The sequence below is a fragment of the Plecotus auritus genome (genome assembly GCF_963455305.1).
Source record: "Plecotus auritus genome assembly, chromosome: 10".
NCBI classification, from domain to species: domain Eukaryota; kingdom Metazoa; phylum Chordata; class Mammalia; order Chiroptera; family Vespertilionidae; genus Plecotus; species Plecotus auritus.
The window spans coordinates 674820-691600 of NC_137785.1; the positions used below are offsets into that span (position 1 = coordinate 674820).

Consider the following 16781-nt stretch of genomic DNA (forward strand, 5'->3'; position numbering starts at 1 on the left):
TGTTATTTATTTTATTTTGTATTTATTTTTATTTTTAAAAGGTTTTATTTATTTCTTTTTATGTTGTTGCTGCTAATCCTCTCCTTGGGATATTTTTCAAATGATTTTTATAGAGAGTGGAAGGCAGAGGGAGAGACAGAAAGAGACATGGATGTGAGGGAAAGACATCACTGGTTGCCTCCAGAACTAGCTCTGACCAGGGCCTGGGCTGGGGAGGAGCCTGCAACCCAGGAATGTACCCTTGACCAGAATTGAACCCTTTGGTCCGCAGGCCGATGCTTTACCACTGAGCCAGACCGGCTAGGGCTGTTTTGCTTTCAAAGTGGATCTTTAAAAAAAAAAAATAATAAAAAAAACATATATTTGTGTGTGTGTAGTTTTCCTTTTACTTTACTAGTAAGTGTGTGTGCTTTAAGGATTACTCTTTTTTTTTTGAGATTGAACAAATATCCCATTTTATTTTATTATTATTTTTATTGTTGAAAGTATTACATATAGTAGTACATATATCTCCTTTAATTTTTTCCCCCATTGACCTTACCCCAGCCTCCCCCACCTTTTTTTTAAAATATTTTTATTGATTTCAGAGAGGAAGGGAGAGGGAGAGAGAGATAGAAACATCCATGATGAGAGAGAATCATTGATCGCTGCCTCCTGCACGCCCCCTACTGGGGATTGAGCCCCACAACCTCCTTGGCTGGAATCGAACCCGGGAACCTTTCAGTCCACAGGTCGATGCTCTATCCACTGAGCCAAGTCGGCCAGGGCAATTATTGATGTTTCTATCCTTCTCTCCCTCTCCCTTCCTCTCTAAAATATATAAAAATATTTTCTAAAAAGGGGTGGGGAGCCCTGGCTGGTGTGGCTCAGTGGATAGAGCCTCAGCCTGCGGACTGAAAGGTTCCCGGGTCCGATTCCAGCCAAGGGCACATGCCTGGGTGGCGGGCTTGATCCCCAGTAGGGGGCGTGCAGGAGGCGGCCGATCCATGATTCTCTCTCATCATGGATGTTTCTTTCCCTTCCTCTCTGAAATCAATAACGAAATATATTAAAAAAAAAAAAAAGAAACATCAATAACGACCCCCCAAAAGAAAAATCTCCCCACAACCCAGGTCCTGGGCCATCAAACCTGGGACCTTTCCGTCCGCAGGCTGATGCTCTATCCAGTGAACCCGTGGTCGGCAAACCGCGGCTCGCGAGCCACCTGCGGCTCTTTGGCTCCTTGAGTGTGGCTCTTCCACAAAATACCACGGCTTGGGCGAGTCTATTTTTTTAAAAAAATATATTTTACTGATTTTTTACAGAGAAGAAGGGAGAGGGATAGAGAGTTAGAAACATCGATGAGAGAGAAACATCCATCAGCTGCCTCCTGCACACCTCCTACTGGGGATGTGCCCGCAACCAAGGTACATGCCCTCGTCCGGAATCGAACCCGGGACCCTTCAGTCCGCAGGCTGACGCTCTATCCACTGAGCCACACCGGTCAGGGCTGGGCCAGTCTATTTGGAAGAAGTGGCATTAGAAGAAGTTTAGGTGTAAAAAATGTGGCTCTCCAAGGAAATGTCAATCCTTGTCCTGTTGACATCTGGCTCTGTTGGTTAATGAGTTTGCCGACCGCTGGCCTGAACCAAACTGCCTGGGACTCGGGCGCAGCCTCACGGACCCCCTTTATCCCACAGGCGACGCCGGGGAACGTGGCGGCAGCCTTTCCACCGAAGACCCCCAACCCCTGCTCATCCTCCAGGGGGAGAGCTGCCCGGGGCCCGCAGGGGGCGCTGCGTCCTGGGGGAGTCCCCGCAGCCCCAGAGCAGCAAGTCCGGGCGCCTCCACGGCCCAGGAAGAGCCTCACCGGAAGGAGACCCGGGAGGAGGGGAGCGGAAGCCCCGGCAGCGCCCGGAAGCTGTACTCGTGTGACCGGTGCCCCCGGACCTTCCGGTACTTGTCGCGTTTCCGGCTCCACCAGAGGAGACACAACAACGAGCGGCCCTGCGTCTGCGCCACGTGCGGCAAAGGCTTCTTCCAGGCCTCGGACCTGCACGTGCACCAGCGGATCCACGCGCGGGAGCGGCCCTTCCGCTGCGGCCGCTGCGCCTGCGCCTTCAGCCACCGGACCAACCTGCGCGCGCACGAGCGCATCCACACGGGCGCCAAGCCCTACGCGTGCGCTCAGTGCGGGAGGTCCTACCGCCAGTCCTCCACCTACCACCGCCACATGCGGATGCACCAGAGGAGGGCCTCTGAGCTGGGGGACTCCGCATCCGGGGCCTCCGCATCCGGGACCTCTGCATCCGGGACCTCCGCATCCGGGACCTCCGCATCCCCGGCCTCCACATCTGGGGCTTCCACATCCGGGGCCTCCACATCCGGGGCCTCCACATCCGGGGCCTCCACATCCGGGGCCTCCACATCCAGGGCCTCCATGCCCAGGGCCTCCACGACCAGGGACTCCGCATCCCCGGCCTCCACATCCGGGGACTCCAGGCCCCGGGCCTCCACATCCAGGGCCTCCATGTCCCGGGCCTCCACATCCAGGGCCTCCATGTCCCGGGCCTCCACATCCAGGGACACCATGCCCAGTGCTTCCTCCCTGTAATATGTGTCTGTGTAGATATATTTATTTTATTTATTTTATTTTGTATTTTTATTGATATCCGGGAGGAAGGGAGAGGGAGAGAGAGAGAAACATCAATGACCAGAGAGAATCATTGATCAGCTGCCTCCTGCATGCCCCCCACTGGGGGTCAAGTCCAACCCCCGCCCCTCCCGCATGTGCCCTAGAAAGTGGCTGATACGTTTCCAATCACCAATAAATAGTTGTTGAATAAGTAAAAGTGTGTTGTTTATTTCTTAAAATCCAGAAATGTGTCTGAGGTGGTGTGGACATCGGCACCCAGGTGGCTACGTGATTTGGGTTTCGGGAGGTGCAGCAGGTAAACCAGGCTTGATGGAGTTCAGGTGCATGGAATTGAGTAGATGCAAAGCCCAAGAGAACGTTGTAAGCATCTTGACCACGCCCTTCCTTTGCCTCCTGGAATCTGGCTATAAAATAAAGCCTCGGCTTGCAGACCGTGGCACCGTCTCTCCATCAGAGGGCACCCTCCCACCTAGCCCCAGCTTTATTCTCTTGTCTGTCTTCTTTAATCCTTCACGTTCCCCCCACTCTCCCTCCTCAGGCTCACCCATGGCCGCGCTGGCCTGGCCCGAGGTGGGAATACAACTAGGCCCAACCCCAGGACACAAATCCTACCTGTAACCCCAATCTCTGTCCACATCCTTCTTTTATTTATTTCCTGGAGGCCTGATGCACAAAATTCATATACAGGTAAGGTCCCTAGGCCTGTCCGGTGATCTGGGCCAATCTGTGGGGTGATCAATCGCTGCTGCCCCCCCTCACCCCCCCAGCACCCGCCTTGGCTGGCCTGGGGCCTGCAGATTGGGGGCAGCTTATGCATTGAGTGTCTGCCCCCTGGTGGTCTGTGTGCATCTTAGTGACGGGTCGTTCTGCTGGAAGCTCTGTCGTGTTGCATATTAGGCTTTTATTATATAGGATTTATTATTTATTATTTATTATTATTATTATTTGAAGGGTTTTTATTATTATTTTATGTACAAAGAGATAGCATTGTGTCATAAGGTAGATGTCTTGAATGACCCATTCACGGAAGTTCATTTAGTCCAACTTAATAAAACCTATGTCCTTCGCGTACTGACGGAAATGCTGGCGGCACATGTTGAGGCCGTACTTCCGGATCAGACCGTGGCGTTTTGAGCAGACGCGGCAGGAACGAGAACCCTGCCTGAATTTCCTCGGATGGCTCCAGTAGAGTTGCCGGTGACCCATCTTGCACACTCTGTAGCAACGAGGCAAAAGGCTTATTTATTATTTTTAGAAATATATTTTTATTGATTTCTGAGAAGGAAGAGGGAGAGAGTGATAGAAACACCAATGATGAGAGAGAATCACTGATCAGCTGCCTCCTGCACGCCCCCTACTGGGGATCAAACCCACAATCATGGCCTGTGCCCTTGATCAGGAATCAAACTGTGACCTCCTGGTACATAGGTTGATGCTCAACCAGTGAGCCACACTGGCCTGGCTCTTCTGAGCTTTTAAGCGTCCCCACCCAACCTGCAACCAGGGAAGAATTTGCACTCAAGGCCTTTTCTCAGATTGTGCAGTAAGCTCACAGCAGCCCCGCTTTGGCTCCCTTATTTCCCAGAACGTCCCTAGAGTCCAAGGAGCCCTGCCTACTCTCTCTGCTGTTGCTGGTTCTATCCTACCTCTACATTTTGTTTCTTTTTCTTTTTCTTTTTTTTAAAAATATATTTCTTTATTGATTTCAGAGAGGAAGGGAGAGGGATAGAGAGAGAGAAACATCCCTGATGAGAGAGAATCATTGATTGGCTGCCTCCTGACGCTCCCTATTGGGCATTGAGCCCACAACCGGGGCATGTGCCCTTGGCCGGAATCGAACCTTGGACCCTTCAGTCCGCAGGCTGACGCTCTATCCACTGAGCCACACCGGCTAAGGCATATTTTTTCTTTTTTAAATATATTTTTATGGATTTCAGAGAGGAAGGGAAAGGGAGAGAGACAGAAACATCAATGACCAGAGAGAATCATTGATCAGCTGCCTCCTGCATGCCCCCCATTGGGGACTGAGTCTGCAACCCAGGCATGTGCCACCGATGGGAATTGAACCCAGGACCCTTCAGTCCTCAGGCTGACGTTCTATCCACTGAGCCAAACTGGCTAGGGTTACATTTTTAAAAAAATATATTTTATTGATTATTATTTTTTTAAAAAAATATATTTTATTGCTTTTTTACAGAGAGGAAGGGAGAGGGATAGAGAGTTAGAAACATTGATGAGAGAGAAACATCGATCAACTGCCTCTTGCACACCCCCCACTGGGGATGTGCCCGCAACCAGGTTACTTGCCCTTGACCAGAATCGAACCTGGGACCTTTCAGTCTTCAGGCCGACACTCTATCCACTGAGCCAAACCGGTTAGGGCTATTTATTGATTTTAGAGAGAGAAAGGGAGAGGAAGAGAGAGAGAAAAAATTATCAATGATGAGAGAGAATCTCTGGGAATGGAGCCCACAATCCAGACATGTGCCCCGACTGGGAATTTTACTATGACCTGGTTCAGAGGTTGATGCTCAACCATTGAGCGACACCAACTGGGCTATATGAATTTTTAAACATAATAAAATATGTATTTTTTAATTGTCCTTTTAAATTTATTTTATTTTATTTTATTTTATTTTATTTTATTTTACTTTATTTTACTTTATTTTATATATATATATATATATATATATATATATATATATATATATATATTTTACAGTTTATTTATTGGTATTTTTTATTGTTGTTAGAGTTACAGATGCCTCCCATTTCCCCCCTGTGTATATATTCTTTGTTGGATCCCCTCCAGCCTTCCCCACCCCTTCCCCGGGGAGATCTGTCAGTCTGTCCCAGGTAACCAGGCTCCGGCTCCTACTTGTCCTCCCGCAGTGCTGCCTGGCGGACCACAACATCTTTATTCACCAAAGTCATTAGCTGGGATGCAAACTGTCCCCTGGGCGGTTGAGAAAACTACATTACCCAGAAAGCAATGCGCCCACGTAGGCGCAGGTAAAGAGAATTACATTGCCTTCGCATCCGGTTAGGGCGGGACTTCCGGCATCCTCCTCGCGGCGGACATTTTGAATTCTTCTGTTCACTGGACTCACGCGGTTCAGCGCACCGGTCGGGAGCTGGTCCCAGGTCGGAGACGGGTGGGAGGCAGCGTCCTCGCTGCGCGGGGTGTCTCTGAGGCTCGTTGAGCCCCGAAAAGCCAGGATTGGGGCGTCGGTGCCTCCCAGACTCCTCTCTGCTTTCCGAGTTCGACTCGGCCTCACCCCATCGGCCCTCCAGCCTCGGGGCCGGCGCCGCTCAGGCCCCGCAGCCCAGGTCGCAGCGCCCAGAGCAGTGAGTGCCCGTGGGGGACGCAGGGGGTGAGGGGAGGAGGGCGACGGGCTGCGATGCCCCGGGGAAGGCCGTGGGGGGCTGAGCCGGGAGGTGGGGAGCCCAGGCCTGTTTGTGTCTAAAGGCGACAGCGAGGAGGAGAGGCGGTTCCGGGAGGAGCGTCCCTTCCTCCTCAGGGGACGGGGCTGTGGGCGGTGGGAACCACAGAGGGACCCTGAGCCCCGAGGGGTGCGGGCGTCACCGGCCCCGGGGCTGGGCCAGGGCCCTGAGCAGCCGGAGCCCCTGGGTCCTGGCGGTGGGTGCCAGGCCCTCCACAGGCCTTCCGTCCCCACAGGTTCCTGCAGGTGCAGAGCCGCTGAGGGGCTGGGCTGTGGGGCTGCTGTCAGGGCCTCACACTATGGTGGCCTCTGAGTTGTGGGGTCCTGGGACTGTCCCCCCCTCTTCCTGCCCCGGGACCGGCAGACACTCAGCCCAGAGTCCTGAGGCCACGACTAGGGCTTTAGGAAGCGGACCCTGGTTTTGGCAACGGGTGGAGTGCGATGTGGGGGGTCCTCCCAGGAAAAGGTACCGTTAACGAAAAAACAAACAAACATTGAAACCTGTGAAGAATTTCTGTGAATTTATTTGAGCCAAACTGTCCACACATGCTGGGAAGCAGAACCTCAAGGAACTGAGATAATGCTCCCAAGAATGGAGGGTTACATCTGTGTTTATACATCGCAGTCAAAGGAAAGGGACGTAGGGGAGTTACATGAAATTCATTGGGGATAGATTAGGGAGGTGGGATAGATAAAGCAAAGCGGGGAAACCTCTGGGATAGGGTGAAAAGGGAAATGATGGGCATGTGCTTCTTTTACAGAGATGGATGCAGGATGCTTTAACGTAATTAATCGTTGACAATGAACTTGATAACAATAATAATGAGGAATGTCCCAGTGCCATTTGTTGTGCCCTGAGGGGTCCGGGGTAAAAAGGAAGTTACAAGTTACTCAGACATCTCACAGATATGTTATCTTAGAGGCAAAAAGGCAAATGGGCTCAGTAAAGAAGATCGAAGTTGATCTTTGTCAGGGAAAATATAGGTCTAGCCGCTAGAGCGTCGGCCTACGGACTGAAGGGTCCCAGGTTTGATTCTGGTCAAGGGCACATGCCGGGGTTGGGGGCTCAACCCACAGTAGGGGCTTTCAGGAGGCAGCTGATCAATGATTGTCATCATTGATGTTTCTAACTCTTCCTCTCTTTTCCGCTGTGAAATCAATAAAAAATATTTTAAAAATAATTTAATATAAAAAATAAATATATATCTATATATACTTTTATTCTGATTTTAGATGTAGAAAGGAAGGGAGAGGGAGAGAGACAGACAAACATCCATGAGAAAGAAACAAGAATCAGTTCTCTCCTGCATGACCGCTATGGGAATCCAGTCCCAACCCCAGGCAGGGGACTTGACTGGGACTGGTATGTATCTGTGACCTCTCCGTGCATGGGTTGACGCTCAGTCAACTGAGACACATGAGCCAGGACTGTGAATCACTTTAATACAGGGAATCATGGTCAGGATGGTAATGGTCTTAGTAGCTCAGAGGATCAGTGTGACCCTGAGGACTGGCTTTCCTGCTGGAGCCCCTGTTTGTGGGAGGTGGGTGTCACAACACAGCAAAGGGATGGAAGTGGTCATGTAGAATGTCAGGGAGAGATAATGGTTTCCCGGTGGCCAAGGCCTTTAAAAGATGAGTGGACATGAGATGAATTGGAGACCGAAGAGTAATTCTCACAAGATGAGACTCAGGCTGGTACATATTTACTTCTCTAAACACTCACCAGGGTTTTGCTGTGACCCTTGGTGTGGTCTGGAGTGTTGTAGTCAGTCTCGTGGGTTAGCTTAGAGGCTTGAGTGGTCACCTGTGAGACTCACTGGGCTCGGTGCACAGGGCCATCGGGGCTGGGACTTGAGTGACAGGTAAGTGGAGAGATGTGGGCTGTGCCTGGTGAAGGGACATCGAGTGCAGCACCAGGGCAGGTGCGCTCTGGTATCTGAGATCTGATTGTGGTTCTCAATAGGTGAGGTTGAAGGAAAAAATGGTCATGGAGAGAAGCCTTCATAGCAGGACTCCAGGCTGCCACTAGGAGTGTGGACTCTCAGAGTCTGGGCAGTACTGGATCCTGTTTGAATTTGGCAAGCATTCTCCTGACCACACCTGCTGAGTAATGAGTAAGAGGCCAAGGAGATGCCTATGGGGGCTGGGCTGTGGGAGTGCAGGTGTGAGAGAGGTGTGGGAGAAAGAGTGATGTGCACGTGGAGAGGGAGTGTGAATTCATGGCCACAGAGCCCTGAATGATGGGTGAACTCATTTCTGGTAGGGTCTGGGTGATACAATAAGGGGAATTTAATTTAATTTTTTCATTTTTGAAATATATTTTATTGATTTTTTACAGAGAGGAAGGGAGAGGGATAGAGAGTTAGAAACATCGATGAGAGAGAAACATCAATCAGCTGCCTCCTGCACACCCCCCACTGGAGATGTGCCTGCAACCAAGGCATATGCCCTTGACCGGAATTGAACCTGGGACCCTTCAGTCTGCAGGCTGATGCTCTATCCACTGAGCAAAGCCGGTTAGGGCAATAAGGGGAATTTTAGGCCAATTTCCTGAAAAGAGGGGTGTTGTGGTGCAACTACCAGGTCTGTAGCTTAGATGTCATTTATCTACCCACCTTCCATTTGTTGTGATGGCTGGCACAGTGATCCGTAGGAGTGAGATAGCATACATCCGTATTACCCGGGCTTGAAAATCTACACTGGCATGCATAAGGGAGAGGGGAAAAGAGAAACAGATTATGGAGGAGATGAGCTTCAATTTTGGAAAAGAAGGTGATTAGCAAACAAGGTGTCCTCGCCCCGGAAAATCTGTGTTATCTTTGAAGTTGTCCCTGTGGGAATGCAGCTGTGAGAGAGAGGTGTGGTTCAAAGAACTGTGTGCATCAGGGAGTGCAGAGTGATGGCCTCAGCACCCTGGGTTTGGGGGTGTAAGAGTGAATTGTGATGCCATGTTTTTGGTGTCTTGGAGGGACCTTCTGGGAGACTGCCCGACATAACCAGTGTCAATCACTCATAGTCCCTTTATGGCCAGTATCTCTCCCTACCCTATGTTCTTGACACCCACTCTATTGACAACAGGCACTGTGGCCTACAAGTGAGGCCCAGAGCTCAGGTATCTTCTCTCTGCTCAACTGCCTTTATTGTTGTGGGAAGACAAAATATCAGTAGGAATTTAAGAAGCAAGTCACTTTCTTGGGACCAAGGCCTGCTATCTTCTCCAATGTGGGAGCAGAGGCAGTAGATGAATGTGGAGGGTCAGAGATATTATATACTTGGAATCTTAGGAAAGAAGCTGATCGTGGACTGAGCTTTCCCCTTCATGACAGGATATGAGGTTTGAGGTTGTGGCCATTGTCTTCTCTCAGGAGCAGTGGGGGATGCTGGACGAGGCTCAGAGACTTCTGAACTGTGATGTGATGCTGGGCTGTTCTGTACCCGTGTTTCTGTGCTTGTGGAGTCTGTGTGTTTCCTGTGAGTTTGTGTGTCTCTGCGCCCTAGAAACCAGCAAATGCATGGGCATTCTCTTCCGGGGTGATGGAGAGGACAGTGTGTTCTTTCCCCTCCTGCAGGCTGAGCCCTTAATGCCTCTGCTCTTCCAGGTGTCTGGTGTTCCTCTGGGGGATCCCATCTCAGGCTCCAAGGATGGATGAAGTGAAGGTTACTTTCATAGAATCCCAGGCTGTGGGGAGGTGGGGAATTGGGGAAGACTCTGAGGACAGAAGGAGATACAGAGTGTGGAGGGGGCTGTCTGTGGAGGACTCTGGGCCTTCATGAAAATGCTGTAGGATCCTGGATGCCTGGGAAGGAATGAGTGGGTGGGTGCATATGGGAACAGCTGTGGGGGAAGACTCCAGGGCCCCTAAGTCCCCCTCAGTAATGAGGAACTGGATACACCTGGAGAGGGCTGGGAGCGTCAGGTGGGACTGCTAGTCCCTGAAGAGCAGGTCAGTCCATTGCCCATGTGAAAGCTAGGCTGACACCTGGTAGAGGAAGGTGCCGGCGTCTACTCAGAGCATCACTCCCGGACCCTTCACAGCCCCAAAAGAGGCTGCTTCCACGCACTTGCCTTAATGGGGCCCGTCAAGTATGTCAGGTTCTCCTACTGAGCCCTTGGTGTTTGCGGCAGCCCTGTGATGTATTTTGACCAGTGAAATGTGGTGGGAGTGAAGTCTGTTACCTCTAACAGAAGTGTCTAGAAACACTGAGACTAGCCATCCTCCCTTTCCATTTCTGATAACATGTAGTAGGTACCAACATGGTGCTTGTACTTTATCCCAGTCCCAGGGAAAGCAGGGTGTTCGTGTGGTGTGAAGGAGAAAGATACCTTCTTTAGGGTAAGCACTAAAGCTTGGGCCTGTTACCCACAGTAACATCTAGCCCCTTTTAGTGGGTACGAATGCCCCGTTCCACCCTCTAGGAGGCAGCAGAGCCTGACATTAGAAGCCAGAGCTCTGTGGTTAGAGACACATGGGTTTGACTTCCAGCCCTGCCTTTATCAACTCTACAATCATTCAATTCACGTTGAGTCTCTGAGCCTGGATTTCCTCCCCATTAAATAGGTGGTTAAACCATCTCAGGGTGCGGAAAGGATTAAATGAAATAATAATGCAGGTACAGCATCAAATCCGGGCCTGGCACCTGTAGTAAACATTGGGTAACTGTTAGCTCCTTAGCTTCACAATGGGTACTGGCCACAGACATCCAGACAATGTAGGAAATGTCAACTTGTTGGCCTATGTAACCCTTCAGATACTGCTTTGAAACGAATAGGATGGGATTATGTATATTCTCATAGCCTGCTTTCTCTCTTAATAATGTGATATTTTTATGTTAAATATAAAGAATCTGACAGCTGGAGGGGCTCAGTTGGTTGAGCATCTTCCCATGCACAGAAAGGTCGCCAGTTCAATTCCTGGTCAGGGCACAAACCGGGTCTCTTGGTTGTATTCGCGGTGGGTGGGGGGCTGCAGGAGGCAGCTGATGGGTGTTTCTCCATCTCAGTTCATTTCTCTAAAATTCAAATAAAAAAATCTTAAATATATAACTATATATATTCATTTAGATTTGTAGTCTTCAGGAATCAATGAAATAATACTTTCCGCCCTAACCGGTTTGGCTCAGTGGATAGAGCGTCGGCCTGCAGACTGAAGGGTCCCATGTTTGATTCCAGTCAAGGGCATGTACCTTGGTTGCGGGCACATCCCCAGTAGGGAGTGTGCAGGAGGCAGCTGATCGATGTTTCTCTCTCATCGATGTTTCTAACTCTCTATCCCTGTCCATTTCTCTCTGTAAAAAAATCAATAATAAAAAAAAAGAAATAATACTTTTCACCTCAGGGAGCATTCTGGAATTCAGGGAATCTGAAATAATGTTTCCAAAGAAGAGATCAGTTGCAGACAACACTCCACAAAAGCCTATTAACAGCCACCAAAACCTCAAGTTGTCATTTCCCAGCGCCACTCAGCGTCCCAAAACCAACACTGAGTGGACAGTCAGTGACTGGCATCCTAATGGCACCTGGGGGGCCGGAAAAGTACGTTACCCAAAGGGCAATGGGCCCAATGATGGCTGAGTTTAGCCCAGTGAAGGCCCGGAAGAGGCACATTACCCAGGTGCCCATTGGTTTGGGTGTGACGTCCACCATCTTTCTCCTGGTGGTCATTTCCACCTCTTTCTTCTGTTACCACAGTCAGAGGCTCTGGCGCTCTGCCTTAAAACCACAGCGAGGCATCAGAGGCAGTGTCCCTGCTCTGAGTGGTGTGTCTGAGGCTTGTTGAGTCACAGCAGGTGGGATGGAAGCCTCCTTGCTTTCCAGACTCCTCTGCTTACAGAGTTCCCCTCAGCTCACCTCATGTACCTTCCAGTGTCAGGTCCTGCAGCCCAGGTCGCAGCTTACAGAACAGTGAGTCTCTGGTGGGTAACTGACGGTGTGACACGGTGAAAGGGTGACATTCGGCAATGCCAGCCAGGAGGGAGGTGGTGGTGTGGTTGAGCTGGGAGGATTTGGGAAACCCAGGTCTGTTTTATGTCTAAAGGCAACAAAAAAGATGAGGGAAAGTTTTTTTTTTTAAATATATTTTATTGATTTTTTACAGAGAGGAAGGCAGAGGGATAGAGAGTTAGAAACATCGATGAGAGAGAAACATAAATCAGCTGCCTCTTGCACACCTCCTACTGGGGATGTGCCCGCAACTAGGGTACATGCCCCTGACCGGAATCGAACCTGGGACCCTTCATTCCGCAGGCCGACGCTCTATCCACTGAGCCAAACCAGTCAGGGCATGATGAGGGAAAGTTTTGTGTGAGGAGTTTTTCTTTCATTTTCAGGGAGTGCCAGCATTGGTGCTTGCGAACAAAAGAGAGACATTGAGGTAGGATTCTAACCCTTTCCCAAAACTGCTCAGAGGAAGGAGAAGACTGGAAGAGATGACTACAAACAATTAAAAAAAAATAAAATTAATTTTTAAAAAAAGACTGGAAGATTGAGGACAGCACTTAGGGACAGAAAGAAGTCCTGTAAATGATAAGGTCACTGGAAAGAGTGTGCACTGAGGACTGAGGCCCTGAGGAAATGCAGGCATCTCAAGATCACCTGGCCTGGGGGTGACCAGACTCAGCAGACCTTCCTCTTTCCCCAGATTCCTGCAGACGCAGAACCGCTTAGGGGACTGTTTTGTGGAACTTGTTTCAGGGCCTCACAGTCTTGTGGCCTCTGAGATAGGGGTTCCCTGGGAGGGTGCAGCCTTTTTATCTGTGGACCTTGATGAGACACCAAGCCCAGAATTCTAAGTCCAGGTCTAGTGTCATGTGAGTGGTCCCTGTTATTGGCAACAGTGAAATGGGATGTGAGAGGATTTTCCAGGCATTGGGTCCTGTGTGTGCAAAGGCTCAGAGTGAAGACAGATTATTCAGGAATGAGAAGGTGTCCATTTTCTTTCTTTCTTTCTTTTTTTTTTTTTTTTTTTTTTAATATATTGATTTTTTACAGAGAGGAAGGGAGAGGGATAGAGAGCCAGAAACATTGATGAGAGAGAAACAACCATTAGCTGCCTCCTGCACGCCCCCTACTGGGGATGTGCCCGCAACCAAGGTACATGCCCTTGACCGGAATCGAACCTGGGACCCTTGAGTCCGCAGGCCGACGCTCTATCCACTGAGCCAAACCGGTTAGGGCAAAAGGTGTCCGTTTTCTTAAAAAAGGAGGAACTGGTAACAATGGGACAGTAGTCAGGTTTAGAGGAGCTTTGTGACAACTTGGGAGTCTGTTCTGCAGGTGATGGGAGCAATGGGAGATTTGGAGCAATGGAGGCAGGTGACTGACCCAGGTCTCTTTAGACTCCCTGTGGCTGCAGCATGGAGAACAATATAGATGGGATGGAGTCAGTAGAAAGACTAGGACAGAAGCTGCTATGATAGTCTTGGTGAGTGTGATGGTAACTGGCCCATGATGGGGGCTGTGGAGGTGAAATAAGCAGTTGAATTCTGGATCATTGTTATGCCACCAGGATTTTCTAATTTGGAGGTAGAGAGAGAGGTAAGAATCAGGGATGATGTGAAGTGTTGCATTTGGCAGCTGGAGGTATGGAAGGACCATCAGGTGAGATACAGATGTTCATAGCAGGAAATGTAATGTTCATTGGAGATGACAAAACCTTTATTTTTTGCCTGTAAGGGTTTGCGATATTTCAGGGACCAGTTCCTGAGCGTTTGGAACTCTGAGGAGCAGTTGAGAATGAAAGCTTCTTTAAAAGGTAGCCGGGAGTGGAGAGACGAGGGTGGAGTTATAGGTCTTCTTTTTGTTCTTCCCTCCCGCCACCGCCCCCCCCCCCCTGCCTTTTTTTTTTAAAATTAGAGACCAAAGAGCAATTCAAGCACGGTGAGACTGCAGCTGTTCCATATTTACTTGTTAAAGACACAACGGGATTCTGTTGTGAGCCTTAGCTGGGGTGTTGTCGTCAGTCTAGTTCAGTGTTCGGCAAACTGTGGCTCGAGAGCCACATGCGGCTCTTTGGCCCCTTGAGTGTGGCTCTTCCACAAAATACCACGTGCGGGTGCGCAGGTACAGTGCGATTGAAACTTCGTGGCCCATTCGCAGAAGTCAGTTTTCGGCTCTCAAAAGAAATTTCAATCGTTGTCCTGTTGATATTTGGCTCTGTTGACGAATGGGTTTGCCGACCAGTTGATTTACTTAGGGGCATGAATAGTCATCTGTGTGACTCACTGGGCATGGGGGAGAGGACCTTAGGTGGTGGGACTTGAGTGCTAAAGGCTGTGATTGGAGATCAGGTGCAGCACCAGGTGAGGTGGACTCTGGATATCTGAGATCTGATGTGGTTCTCAGTAATTGAGGTTGAAGGAAAACACAATCAGGGAGGGAGGCCTTCATAGCAGGACTCAAGGCTGCCTCAATGAGTGTGGACTCTCAGAGTTGGTGTAGAACTTAGTGCTATTTGGATTTGCCAAGCAGTCACTACACCACACATGCTGAGTAATGAGTAGGAAGTCAAGGAGATGACTGTGGGGCGGTGGGTGTGGGAGTGCAGGTGTGAGAGAGGTGTGGAGAAAGGGTGATGTGCCCTTGGAGAGGGCATGTGCATTCATGCATGCTGGACCCTAACATTTAAATAAGAGGGAATGAATGTTAGGTCTATTTGTCTGCATAATGATATGGTGAATTTCAGGTTAATTCCTGAAAACAGGGTGGGTTCTGGTGGTACATGCCTGGCTGAGAGCTTAGGTGAAACTTGTGTGCATACCTGCCTTTGGTTGTTGAGGGCTGTTCAGTGATCAATAGGAATGAGATAGCACACATCATTGTCATCTGGGCTTTCAAATCTCCACTAGCTTAGAGAAGGGAGAAGCGTAAGAGAGAAATACATTACAGAGTTGGTGAATGCGAATTTTGGAAAAGAAGATGATTAGGAAATAAACTGTATTCATCACGGCATATTTGCGTTACCTTGTTGTTTTACCTCTGGGAATGAAGTGTGGGAAGTGTGGTTCAATGAATTACGTGCAGCAGGTCGTGCAAAGTGATGGCCTCCCCACCCTGGGATTGGATTCAAAAGATTGAAGAGTGATGCCATAATTGTTGGGGTCTTGAAATGAGAATCCGGGGGACAACAAGGGTAATGTCTGACAAGAACAGTGTCAAATCACTCACACTCTCATTATGGACACCATCTCTCCCTACGCTATGTTCATGACACTCACTGTATTGAAAAGGGGCAGTGTGGCCTATATGAGTCCCAGAGCACAGGTATCATATACATGCTCATCCACCCCTATTGTTCTGGGAAGACACAGTATCAGTAGGAATATAAGGAGAATGTGACTTTGATGGACCAAGTCCTGGTATTATTCTGATGTGGGGAGTCGAGGGAGCAGATGGATGTGGATGTTGGGGAGGATGATGAACATAAAATCCTAGCAGAGAAGCTGATCATGGACTGAACTGTCCCCCTTATGACAGGATATGAACTTTGAGGACGTGGCCATCGCCTTCTCTCAGGAGGAGTGGGGGCTCCTTGATGAGGCTCAGAGACTTCTGTACTGCGAGGTGATGCTGGAAGTGTTTGCACTTGTCTCATCTGCAGGTAAGACCTTCACATTGTCCCAGTGTCCTGAGGTGATGCCCTCTCTCCCTTTATTATCAAAACAGCTTCCTCTCTCCCTCAGCCAGACCATGGGCTCTTCTGTTTTATCCCATTATCCTGTCAAATGTGCTGTGGCTGAGAGTGCTCAGTGTGTGGGGAGCCCAGAGCAAAGGACTCCATGAATATCCCTCACACCCATAGCCTCAGATAGGACAGGAAGTGTCTGGGGGTCAGGATTTCTGCAAACAGCATAATGGGCCCAAGCTGCACTTCTCTCTCTGGGAGGGTGTCTATGTCCACATCCATGGCTTCCACTTCTGCACCATTCCTCCAGCTACAGGCTCTTTGTGACTGACTGTGCCAGGTTATGGTCTCTACTTGCATGAACCATGGGCAGTTCTTGAAAGACCTCCTTCCATTGTTTGTAATATTCTGTTCCCTGAATCCTATTGCATGCTGTCTTGCTCTGGGCCAGTGCTGGCTACTCATCTCTATTGTCCTTCACTAATACTCAGAATATTAGTGTGCTATGTGCTTGTACCGTAGAAGGTGCAAGGAGAACCATGTTTTTTCACAGGGTGAACATGCAGGATGATGTAAAGGGTTGCCTGGCCCACTTGAGTTGCAACTCGAGGGAGGTATGACATAAGGGAGGTGTTTAGATCATACCAGGAACCTGCTCATGTACAACAGAGTTTAGGTTGAGGTGCCACTGGCTACTGCTCATATTTCTACCTTTTCATTCCCATGTTTGACACTTTGCTGACTTACGTTCTAATCTGTGCCTTCCCGGTTTCTGGCTACCTTCACCTTTTTGCCCTTTCTCCATTACCTGTTCCTCTGAACTGCTCTATCTGCAGTATTCTCAAATATTGACCTGCATATGTGTAATGAGGTGAACACACGTGCTTCACTAGGTCCCAACACAAGCTTCTCATTTCTTGAATTTTACGTGGAATAAGATGTAAGCAACCTTCTGCACAGCTGGCCCATGTCACCAGCAGACAAGCCCTGCTGAACACTGTTAGCAGAAGAATGAGCAGATTATCCAGCTTCTGTTCCATGTGGTGCTTGCCATGTTTGTTTCATATTTTGTTTGAGGTC

At 49.4% G+C, this 16781-nt stretch overlaps 1 protein-coding gene across 1 annotated transcript; it reads right to left on the reverse strand.

The window, feature by feature from the left end:
* Positions 1-3648: 3648 nt before the first annotated feature.
* On the reverse strand, positions 3649-3841 carry LOC308235044 (small ribosomal subunit protein uS14-like; the record flags this gene model as incomplete). Its single annotated transcript, XM_080643663.1, has 1 exon — positions 3649-3841. One exon carries the CDS (start codon positions 3839-3841, stop codon positions 3671-3673), a length of 171 nt encoding a protein of 56 aa, XP_080499789.1. The 3' UTR covers positions 3649-3670.
* Between the last annotated feature and the right edge of the window lie 12940 nt (positions 3842-16781).